The sequence below is a fragment of the Mobula birostris genome, chromosome 10 (genome assembly GCF_030028105.1).
Source record: "Mobula birostris isolate sMobBir1 chromosome 10, sMobBir1.hap1, whole genome shotgun sequence".
NCBI classification, from domain to species: domain Eukaryota; kingdom Metazoa; phylum Chordata; class Chondrichthyes; order Myliobatiformes; family Myliobatidae; genus Mobula; species Mobula birostris.
Genome location: NC_092379.1, coordinates 37725292 through 37738014, shown reverse-complemented (window position 1 = coordinate 37738014; position 12723 = coordinate 37725292). Strand labels below are relative to the sequence as shown.

Below are 12723 nucleotides of genomic sequence, written 5' to 3'. Positions count from 1 at the left end.
GATTTAGATTCTTAGACCACTGGGATCTGTTTTGGGGCAAAGATGAATTGTACAAAAGGGACGGGTTGCACCTTAACAGGCGGGGGACCAGCATTCTGGCAGGCAAGTTTACAACTGCTACACTGGTGTGTTTAAACTAAATAGTGGGGGGGGAAGAGAGGAAATATAAGGATGGAGTTAAAGGGAAAGAGAGAATAAGGAAAGTTAAGAAAGACAACAGAATTAACAGGGCAGAAAGCTCAGGAAGGGATCGGAGAATATGGCCAAGTGCAATAGGAATCGATGTGAAAGGTGAGGGGAGTACTCTAATGGATTAAAAGTATTATATATCAATGCACGGAGTATAAGAAATAAAGTGGATGAGCTTGAGGCTCAGTTGGAAATTGGCAAGTATAATGTTGTAGGAATAACAGAGACATGGCTGCAAAAGGACCAGGGCTGGGAAATAAATATTCAAGGGTATACGTCCTATCAAAAGAACAGACAGGTGGGCAGAGGGGGTGGGGTGGCTCTGTTGGTGAGGAATGAAATTCAGTCCCTTGCAAAGGGCGACACAGAATCAGGAGATGTAGAGTCAGTATGGATAGAACTGAGAAATTGTAAGGGCAAAAAGACCTTAATGGGAGTTATCTGCAGGGCCCCAAACAGTAGCCTGGATATAGGGTGCAAGTTGAATCAAAAGTTAAAATTGGCATGTCGCAAAGGTAATGCTACGGTTGTTATGGGGAATTTCAACACGCAGGTAGACTGGGAAAATCAGGTTGGTCCAGACCCCAAGAAAGGGAGTTTGTGGAGTGCCTCCAAGATGGATTCTGAGAGTAGCTTGTACTGGAACCTACCAGGGAGAAGGCAATTCCGGATTTAGTGTTGTGTAATGAACTGGATTTGATAAGGGAACTCGAGGTAAAGAAGCCATTAGGAGGTAGTGACTATAATATGATAAGTTTTCAAATACAATTTGAGAGAGAGAAGGGAAAATCGGAAGTGTCAGTATTGCAGTTGAACAAAGGGGACTATGGAGCCATGAAGGAGGAGCTGGCCAAAGTTGACTGGAAAGATACCCTAGCAGGGATGACAGTGGAACAACAATGGCAGGTACTTCTGGGAAGGTGCAGGATCAGTTCATTCCAAAGCGGAAGATAGATTCTAAGGGGAGTAAGGGACGACCATGGATGACAAGGGAAGTCAAGCATAGTATAAAAATAAAAAAGTATAACATAGCAAAGATGAGCGGGAAGCCAGAGGATTGGGAGACTTTTAAAGAGCAACAGAGGATAACTTAAAAGGCAATATGGGGAAAAAAGATGAGATACGAAGGCAAGCTAGCCAAGAATAGAAAGGAGGATAATAAAAGCTTCTTTAGGTATGTGAAGAGGAAAAAATCAGTTAAGACCAAAGTTGGGCCCTTGAAGACAGAAACGGGTGAATTTATTATGGGGAACAAGGAAATGGCAGATGAGTTGAACAGGTACTTTAGATCTGTCTTCACTGGGGAAGACACAAACAATCTCCCAGATGTAATAGTGGCCGGAGGACCTAGGGTAACGGAGGAACTGAAGGAGATTCATATTAGGCAGAAAATGGTATTGGATAGACTGATGGGACTGAAGGATGGTAAATCCCCAGGGCCTGATGGTCTGTACCCCAGGGTACTTGAGGTGGCTCTAGAAATCTTGGATGCATTGGTAATTATTTTCCAATGTTCTATAGATTCAGGATCAGTTCCTGAGGACTGGAGGGTAGCTAATGTTATTCCACTCTTTAAGAAAGGAGGGAGAGAGAAAACAGGGAATTATAGACCAGTTAGCCTGACATCAGTGGTGGGAAAGATGCTGGAGTCCATTATAAAGGATGAAATAGCGGCACATTTGGATAGCAGTAACAGGATCGGTCCGAGTCAGCATGGATTTACGAAGGGGAAATCATGCTTGACTAATCTTCTGGAATTTTTTCAGGATGCAACTATGAAAATGGACAAGGGAGAGCCAGTGTACCTGGACTTTCAGAAAGCCTTTGATAAGGTCCCACATAGGAGATTAGTGGGCAAAATTAGAGCACATGGTATTGGGGGTAGGGTACTGACAGGGATAGAAAATTGGTTGGCAGACAGGAAACAAAGAGTAGGGATTAATGGGTCCCTTTCAGAATGGCAGGCAGTGACTAGTGGGGTACTGCAAGGCTCGGTGCTGGGACCACAGCTATTTATAATACATTAATGATTTAGATGAAGGGATTAAAAGTAACATTAGCAAATTTGCAGATGACACAAAGCTGGGTGGCAGTATGAAATGTGCGGAGGATGTTGAGATAATGCAGGATGACTTGGACAGGTTGGGTGAGTGGGCAGATGCAGTTTAATGCGGATAAATGTGAGGTTATCCACTTTGGTGGCAAGAACAGGAAGGCAGATTACTATTTGAAAGGTGTCAGGTTAGGAAAGGGGAAGTACAATGAGATCTTGGTGTCCTTGTTCATCAGTCACTGAAAGTAAGCATGCAGGTACAGCAGGCAGTGAAGAAAGCTAATGGCGTAACAAGGGGAGTTGAGTTGAGTATAGGAGCAAAGAAGTCCTTCTGCAGTTGTACAGGGCCCTGGTGAGACCACACCTGGAGTATCATGTACAGTTTTGGTCTCCAAATTTGTGGAAGAACATTGTTGCTATTGAGGGAGTGTAGTCGAGGTTCACGCGGTTAATTCCCGGGATGGCGGGACTGTCATATGGTGAAAGATTGGAGCGAATGGGCTTGTATACACTGAAATTCAGAAGGATGAGAGGGGATCTGATTGAAACATACAAGATTATTAAGGGATTGGACACGCTAGAGGCAGGAAACATGTTCCCAATGTTGGGGGAGTCCAGAACCAGAGGCCACAATTTGAGAATAAGGGGCAGGCCACGTAGAACGGAGTTGAGGATAAACTTTTTCACCCAGAGAGTTGTGGATCTGTGGAATGCTCTGCCTCAGAAGGCAGTGGAGGCCAATTCTCTGGATGCTTTCAAGAAAGAGCTAGATAGAGCTCTTAATGATAGTGGAGTCAAGGGATATGGGGAGAAGGCAGGAACAGGGTACTGATTGTGAATGATCAGCCATGATCAAAGTGAATGGTGGTGCTGGCTCGAAGGGCTGAATGGCCTACTCCTGCACCTATTGTCTATTGATTGCTCTTGGCAAAGTTATCTACAGAAGTGGTCTGCCACTGCCTTCTTCTGGGCCAGTGTCTTTAAAAGACGGGTGACCCCAGTCATTATCAATACTCTGCAGAGATTGTCTGCCTGGCGTCAGTGGTCACATACCCAGGACTTGCGATCTGCACCGGCTGCTCATACGACTGTCCACCACCTACTCCCTGATCAGGGGGCTAACCAGGTGCTACATATTGTCCAAGGGTGACCTGCAGGCTAGAGGGGGGAAGGGGCACCTTACACCTCCTTTGGTAGAAACGTAACTCCGCCTGCCACCCAGAACTGCTCACAATACTTCAAGTGCGGTCTGACCAGTGCCTTATAAAGCCTCAGCATTACTTCCTTGGTGATATGTTCTAGTCCTCTTGAGCGCAGTCTAGCCCACAGTCCTCACTCCACCTCTGCATGCCTGCTGAATCCACCTCCTTTCCCCTTTGTTGCAGCTCTAAGCAGCAGGAGGAACTTCTGACACAAGAAAGTCTGCAGTTGCTGGAAATCCAAAATGCTGGAGGAACTCAGCAGGTCAGGCAGCATCTGTGGAAGGGAATAGACAGTCGACATTTCGGGCTGAGACCATTCATCGGGACTGGAAAGGAAGGGGAAGATGCCTGAATAAGAAGGTGAGGGGAGGAGAAGGAGGATAGCTGGGAGGTGATAGGTGAAGCCAGGTGGGTGGGAAAGGTCAAGGGCAGGAGAGGAAAGAATCTGATAGGAGCGCAGAGTGGACAACAGGAGAAAGGGAAGGAGCAGGGGACACAGAAGGATGTAATAGGCACGTGAGAAGAAAGGAATGGAGGAAGGAATAGTGAAGAATGGGGGAGGGTCGAAATTTGTTTTCCAGAAGGAGGAATCGATATTCATACTGTCACGTTGGAGGCTACCCAGACACAATATAAGGTGTTACTCCTCCACCCTGAGGGTGGACTCACCTTGGCACGAGGAGGCCGTGGACTGACACCTGGGAATGGGAATCAGAATTAAAATCTTTGGCCACCAGAATGTCACGCTGGTGGCGGATGGCACAGACGCGCTCGGCGGCTATGCCTGAGCAGTGGGAAAATGTGGAACTTTAAAATGTGCAGGGAATAGCAGCGATACATTGGAGGGGAGGTTTTTATAAAAGGATAGGAGAGGCTAACATTAAGATCGAGGATTAATTTTATGCACCAGATAAGTTTGCACGTATTTGGAATTCACTGCATGGTGTTGATCAGGGCATGACAGGCGACAAAATCCAACAATGTACAACAATTATACAGAATAAAGAAAAGAGATTCCGCAGGTGCTGGAAATCCAAAGTAACAGACACAAAATGCTGGAGGAACTCAGCAGGTCAGGCCGTATCTACGGAAAGGAATAAACAGTCAATGTTTCTGGCCAAGACACTCCATTAAAGAATAAGGAAGTAGACAAAGGTAAGCCAGAGGTTAAAGTTTGGATATGGAATATAATGTGCATAAATATATAAATACTAGTATGGATTTACAAAGTAGACAGCGTATCAAAATGTGGTTTATAGTGTTTACAGTTCAGTGCAGTGACAGGGTAATAGTTAGAGGGGGTTGGGGGTCGGTGGGGGAGTAACTAGGATGGTTGATCAGATGAACTGCCTGAGGGGAAAAAATCTTTTGAGATGGCATGAGGTCTCGTTTTCAGAAACCCAAGGTGATTTCCCGAAGGGAGCTTTTGGAAAAGTGAGTTTGCAGGGTGGGTACAGTCTTCAGTGATTTTCCTGCCCACTTCTTTATTCTGAACGCATACATCGGCTTCCCCTTCTGGGGAAATAGTCCTTCCCCCTTCCCTCTGCTTCTGTTTCCCACTCTGGCCTCTCACCTCTTCTCACCTGCCGGTCACCTTCCCCTGGGCACTCCTCCTCCTTCCCTTTCTCCCACGGTCCACTCTCCTCTCCTATCAGATTCCTTCCTCTCCAACCCTTCAACTTTCCCACCCACCTGGCTTTACCTATCACCTTCTAGCTATCCTCCTTCCCCTCCCTCCCCACACCTTTTTATTCCTTTCCAGTCCTGAAGAAGGGTCTCGGCCCAAAATGGCGACTGTTTGTTCATTTGCGTAAGAGGAGCAGAATTAGGCCATCTGGCCCATCGAAGCTGCTTTGCCATTTGATCACGACTGATCCCTTCCCATCTCAGCCTCAATATCCTGCCTTCTCCCCATAACCCCTCATGCCCTGACTAATCAAGGATCTATCAACCTCTGCCTTAAATATACCCGATGACTTGGCCTCCACTCCCATCTGTGGCGATGAATTCCACAGATTCACCACCCTCTGGCAAAAGAAATTTCTCGTCATCTCTGTTCTAAATGGGTGCTGCCTGGCCTGCTGAGTTCCCCCAGCACTTTGTGTGTGCAGCTGAATTTGACAGCAGGAATATTCATTAATTATCGTTGCCCAACGTGGCACTCTTCAGTCTTTCAGTCACCTGTACTCCCGCGACCACCAGATCTTAGGCAGCTGTTCCTTCTTTCGCGGCCTCTCTTCCTCCATGTCTTCCTGCCGGCCACAAGCTGCAAGGTTAATCATGCAGAGTGTATCATAAAGAAGATCCTCCTTCACCTCTTGATCAAGATTGGAGTCCATCACAGAGCTCAGGGAATGCTTAACCTGCAACATTAATAATTAAAAATTAATAGTGTTGGCCAAAAAGAACAACAGTCTACAAATCAGTGAATTCAAATGAATCAAGGGCAGTGGAAGTAGGCAAACAAACTGTCTTTGTTCTTACCACATGCTGAAAGGAGGTGGAGGTGGCCATTTTGTGAGACTGTCCTTGCACACCCTCCATTTTGTGAACTCTTCGATTCTAGCTCTGGGATTATCGAATCAGAGCAATTGAATGTGGACGCAAGGAGTTTCAGCTAACGACCGGCTAACCCGGGACCACTCTCAGACAAGCAGCTATTTATAATGTAAAGTGGCAGACTTGGAGAAGAAATCTACAACCTCATTAGGCTCAGTGCCTGGGTCAGCTACCTTAGCTGCTTTGAACCAGGCCAAGTTGAAAAAAACAAAGGCACGGGTCTGGGGGTAAAGACCATTGAACAATGCTGGCTGGAGCCCTGGACCAGAGCCATTAAGAAGGTGACCCAGGTAGGGTGCCACTTCTCAGCCCAGTTTTGCATCCTATCAATGTCCTGCTGTAACCTCTGACAGCCCTCCACACTATCCACAACATCTCCAACCTTTGTGTCATCAGCAGATTTACTAACCCATCCCTCCACTTCCTCATCCAGGTCAATTGGTGGCCACCGGGAGGTCCCGTTTTTCTCTGGTGGATGGACTGTAGGTGCTCGTTGAAGCGGTTTCCCAAACTGGGCCGGGTCTCTCCGATATACAGGAAGCCACACCAGGAGCACCGGATACAACAGATGACCCCAACAGACTCACAGGTGAAATGTCGCCTCACCTGGAAGGACCGTTTGGCCCCGAATGGTAGTGAGGGAGGAGATCCAAGTGCAGGTGTGGCACTTCTCCTGGTGGCCACCAATTTTAATTCTACTTCCTATTCCCATTCCAACATGTCAGTCCATGGCCACCTCTACTGCCGCAATGAGGCCACACTCAGGTTGGAGGAACAACTCCTTATTCCGTCTGGGTGTGTCTGTGTGTGTGTGTGTGTGTGTGTGTGTGTGTGTGTGTGTGTGTGTGTTGCTTTGGATTGCCAGCCTCTGCAGATTTTCTCTTGTTTTTAATCACCCTCTGGTGTCTTCCTCTCTGGAACCATTTTAATGTGGATTTAACTATGGACAAATGCCAGGTCTTTGTCTATGGGAACTATCATAAACGACCATGGTCTTCCACCCATCTACAGATGCATATCTTCCATTGTGTCATAGTCTAAGAGCACTAAAAGACAGAAGTAGGCCATTTGGCCCATCTAGTCCATGCCAAAATATTATTCTGCCAATTCCTATCAATCTGCACCTGTACCATAGACCTCGATACCCCTGCCATCCACATACTTATCTAAACTTTTCTTAAATGTCGCATCCGCCACTTCTGCTGGCACACCCTCACCACTCTCTGAGTGAAGAAGATCCCTTTCATGTTCCCCTTAAACATTTCACCTTTCTCAATTAACCCATGACCTCTAGTTCTAGTCTCACCCATCCTCAGCAGCAAAAGCATGCTTCCATTTACTCTATGTTCCTCATGGTTTCGTACACCTTTATCAAATCTTCCTTGATTCCCTGTGCTCCAGAGAATAACTTTCCCTGTAACTCAGGCCCTCGAGACCCAGCAACATCCTTGTGAATATTCTCTGCTATCTTTCAAATCATTGATGTCTTTCCTGTAGTTAGGTGACCAGAATACTCCAAAGTAGGCCTCACCAATATCTTCAAGAGCTTCAATCTAACAACTCAGCTTCTGTACTCAACAATTTGATTAATGAAGACCAATGTGCCAAAATCTCTCTTTATGAACCCATCTATCTGTTTCCACAGGGAGCAGATTTTGGGATAACAGTCAGAAAGTTGGTTTAACTTTTTTTTACTTTAAGGCTGTCATTGTCAAACTGCTTCTGCACTGTGTTCACTCTTCTACTCAAAGTCAAGTTCAAAGTAAATTTATTATCAAAGTACATATGACCATAGGCATATGTTGATTCACTAAGATTCACTTACTTGAGGACATTCACAGTATTTAAAAGGAATCAAACAAAACATCCAGAATAAATAAATAAACAAACAATAAATATCAAGAATATGAGATGAAGAGTCCTTCAAAGTGAGTCCATAGGCTGTGGGAGCAGTTCAATGCTGTGGTGAGTAAAGTTAAGCGAAGATATCCCCTTTGGTTCACGACCCTGTACCTTCTTCCTGATGGTTGAGTGGGGTAATAACTGTTCCTGAACAGTTCCATTGAACTGTTGCTGCTAAGTTAACAAATTTCACGACACATACCGGTGATAATAAACCTAATTCTAATTCTGATCATATATGCCAATCTGCAACTGTGCCACTAGTTCATCGACCTTATTCTGTACACTGCACATGTCCAAATATAACACCTTTTCGATAACAATAATAATGGAAAAGTGGAAAAAAAACAATAATAATGGGAAAAAACACAGTAAATATAAATACATTAGATAGCTTATATGCATAGCTTGACTGTATGTCCATAAAGTGACGCTGGGCACAGGAGTTTCTGTACATAAGGTGACTCTGACAGGAAATGATAAAGTAGTGGTGGTTGCGGGTATGTGGAGGGGTGGGTTAGCGGGTGGGGGTGTTGATCAGCCTCAGTACTTGGGGAATTACTGACTGACCATTACAGCGCTGGTGTTTAGGACAACGGTGAAGGTCCTCCATCTGTGGTGGTGTTCAGAGATTCCTTGATCATGCCCGTAGCTTCCGCTCGGTTTTCACTACTGTTGGACATGTAAATCCCAGGTGGAGACTCAGGAACACCGCCAGACTCAGATGTAGGAGGATTCTTCATTGCTGTTTGCGTAACGGTTTTGTTTTAGTGGTCAGTGCTGGTAGTGCTGAGTTGAGCCCTCGAACCTGGAGGTCCGGTACACCGCTCTCAGTCTGGCCTCTACCCTTTGACCTGTTTGTCATGGGTGACCCTATCCAGAGCCAAAGCCTAAAGCCCCGGCTCCAGCGTGCAGACCTCTCCGGGTCATTGAGGCGCGCAAGCCTCCAAACCCTACAACACGGTTGTGGTCCTCTTGGAGGACTGCTAGGGGAAAGTAACAGTTTTTGAGTCTGCTGGTCCTGGTGTGGATGCTACAGAGCCTCCTCCCTGATGGGAGTGGGGACAAACAGTGAGCAGGGTTGGTGGGATCCTTCACGATATTACTGGCCATCCCATCATGATGTTACATTTGCATGTTTTATGCGGTCACCTAAATTATCTGTTTAATCTTTATGTATCCCAGAGGCGCGCATACCTTCATCAGCCAGGGTTTCAAGGGGTGGTCCAGCAGGATGTCAAAGCCGAGGAGCTGAAAGCAAGCACTCCCAGACACGTGATTTGGGAAGCAGGTGAAGTAGGTGTTCCTCAGGGCCAGATACACAGACAGAATGGTTTTGATGATCACGTCTTCAATACTGCTCCACAGCACCTCCAGGTCATAGGCATTGCTCTCCATGTACTGGTTAAAGAAAGACAGCTTTCTGCAAGGAACAACATTTTACACAGCCGTCAGTTCTAATCTATCGCAGGCCACCGTTCATCCATCGGATGGCATTGCCGAGTGACTTCGCTGATCAAGTACTCTGCCCCACCATTTGTGTTATTGTGTGACAGGTCAATAGCACTGCAAGCCACAAGATAGACTGCATATCCATTGAAGGAAATATCAGCTCTCTTGATTAATTTCCCCCCTTTTTGACAGGATTTATTGGAAGTGATTTCTTGCCGATTCATAGTTGCCTTTGAAAAGGTTGACCGCACCCTGAACCCACGATATTCCATCTTGTGAAGTTGTCTGGTGGTTTACATTCACAGTCAGAAAGCACTGCAGTAAACAAACAGGCCCTTTGGCCCATCTAGTCCATGCTGAATCATTAATCTGTCTGGTCCCATTGACCGGCACCCAGTCTGTAGCCCTGCCATCCATGTACAAATTTATCTTAAATGTTGAAATCACACCTCCATCTATCTCTTCTGCTGGCAGCTTGCTCCATACTCTCACCACCCTCCGAGTGAAGAAGTTTCCCTTCATGTTCCCCTTAAACTTCTCACCTTTCACCCTTAACCCACGAGCTCTAGCTCTAGTCTCACCCTCCCAAGCTCCGTGTAACAAGCCTGACGTAACGAATCAGTGTTTCTAGAGTCATTGTCATAGAAAAGTACAGCACAGGAACAGGCCTTTTGGCCCATCTAGTCCATGCCAAAACCTGCTAAACTGCCCACACCCATTGACCTGCACCAGGATCATAGTCCTCCATCCTATCCAAACTTCGCTGAAACGTTGAAACCGAGCACGCATGCAGCACTTGTGTTGCCAGCTCATTCCACACTGGTCACCACCATCTGAGTGAAGACGTTTCTCCTCATGTTTCCCTTAAACTTTTCACCTTTCACCCTAACCCATGATCCCTGGTTGTGGTCACACTCAACCTCAGTGGAAAAAGCCTGCTTGCATTTACCCTATCTCTACCCCTCATAATCTTGAATATTTCTGTCAAATCTCCTCTCAACCTTCTACATTCTGAGGAAGAAAGTCCTAACCTATTCAATCTTTCCTTATAACTCAGGTCCTCCAGACCCAGCTACATTTTTGTAAATTTTTCCTCTACTCTTTCAACCTTATTTACTATACATCTTTCCTGTAGGTAGGTGACCAGAACTGCATACGATACTCCAAATTAGGCCTCACCAATGTCTTATACAACTTCAACATAACATCCCATCTCTTGTACTCGATATATTGATTTATGAAAGCCGATGTGACAACAGCTTTCTTTCTACCTGTGACACTACTTTCAACGAATTTTGGACCTCTATTCCCAGATCCCTTTGTTCTACCGCACTCCTCAGTGCCCTACCATTCACTGTGTAAGACCTTCCCCGGCTGGTCCTACCTAAATGTAACACCTCGCACTTGTCTGCATTGATTTTCAGCTGCCATTTTTTCAACCCATTTTTCCAGCTGATCCAGATCCTTCTGCAAGCCATGACTGCCTTCCTCACTGTCCACTATATCCTCAAACGTGGTGTCATCTGCAAATTTACTGATCAGGTAACTACATTATCATCCAGAACACTGATAGAGATGACAAACAACAATGGGCCCAGCACTGGTCCCTGCAGCGCACCACTGGTCACAGGCCTCCAGTCAGAGAGGCAAACCTCTACTACCACTCTCTGGCTTCTCCCACAAAGCCAATGTCTAATCCAATTTACAACCTATGCTGAATGCCAAGCGACTGAACCCTCTTGACCAACCTCACATACAGGACCTTGTCAAATGCCTTGCTATAAAGTCCATGTAGGCAACATCCACTGCTTTGCCTTCATCCGCTTTCCTGGTAACTTGCTCAAAAAACTCTCCAGGATTGGTTAGACATGACTTACCATGCACAAAGCCATGCTGACTATCCTGAATCAGTCCCATGTCTATCCAAATCCTCATATATCCAGTCCCTTAGAATACTTTCCAATAACTATCCCACTACTGATGACAGACTGAGCAGTCTGTAATTTCCTGGTCTATGTTTAGAACCTTTCTTGTCACTAAGAATTATTTAAATATCTCTGCTAGGGCCCCTGCAGTTTCTGCACTAGCCTCCCCCCAGGGTCTGAGGGAACACTTTGTCAGGCCCTGGGGATTTACCCACTCTGATTTTCCTCAGGACAGCAAGCATCTCCTTCTCTGTAATCTGCATAGGGTCCATGAATTTACGGCCCATTGCAAGCAATGGTAAGGCCACAGCAGTGTTGTAGGCCTCAAATATGAAGAGGAAATGGGAGATTTCCCTCACTAAAGAGCTTTTAAACAACAGCTCAATAGTTGCCATGTCTTACAGACCTTTATTCCAGATTTATCCGATCACTTATGTAAATTTGTCTGCCTTCATGGGATTTAGCTCACATTTCTTTTTTCTAGGTCCATGGTTCTTGCTGGACACGAAATACCAGATTGGGACGATCCCAATTAGCAGGACATCCTAAGAGATATTCCAGTCCAGGGACATTCCCTGTGGCAAGGGACGTAGAATTGACTCCTGCTCATTACTGTCATTATTTATTCATCATTAATAATGACTCCTGTCTGCAGATTTGAATGAGAGAGTGTTTAGCATTGTCTTTCCACTCACTTTTATCTGTTATTTCAGTCACGGTCCAGTCAGTTGACTCCTCATTTCTGTTCATTTCCTTTTCCCCGTGTTTTACCTCCTTGACTAAGGCACCTGATTCCCATCTGAACTGGAAACATAATAACTCCGGCTGAAATCTACTTGGGACTGGACCGTCACCTCAGCCAGTGCGGCAAAGCACGTTCCGGGCCACTAAGAATAGTCGACTCTAAGTTGCTTCGGTGCCTGGGGTTGCTTTGGGAATTCTGTTGTCTCGTGTCCAGTTGAGTATTGCCGGCCGTTTGCTGCTATTTCGAGTCAAGATACGAACGGACCGTCATTGTTTGGTTTTGTAGTTTCGTGTCCTGCTGAGTATTGCTGGCCGTTTGCTGCTACTCCGAATCAAGATATAAATTGTCTGTTGTTGTTTGGTTTTGTTGTTCTGTGTCCAAGTCTGGGCTCCGTATCCGAGTCCGAGTCCAAGTCCGGGCTCCGTGTCCCAGTCCCAGTCCAAGTCCAAGTCTGGGCTCCGTATCCGAGTCCGAGTCCGAGTCCGGGCTCCGTGTCCGAGTCCGGGCTCCGTGTCCGAGTCCGGGCGCTCCGTGTCCAAGTCCGAGTCCGTGTCCGGGCTCCGTGTCCGAGTCCGGGCTCCGTGTCCGAGTCCGAGTCCGGGCTCCATGTCCGACTCCGGGCTCCGTGTCCGAGTCCGAGCCCGAGTCGGAGTCCGGGCTCCGTGTCCGAGTCCGAGTCCGAGTCCGGGCTCCGTG

General features: G+C 46.4%; 1 protein-coding gene across 1 annotated transcript in view; it reads right to left on the bottom strand.

Moving 5' to 3' along the window:
- Positions 1-12723, bottom strand: part of LOC140203594 (uncharacterized) — a 66840-nt gene that overhangs the window by 17472 nt on the left and 36645 nt on the right. The window contains 2 exon segments of the mRNA XM_072269642.1: positions 5626-5807; positions 9103-9328. Coding sequence (XP_072125743.1) covers positions 5626-5807; positions 9103-9328 — 408 coding nt within the window.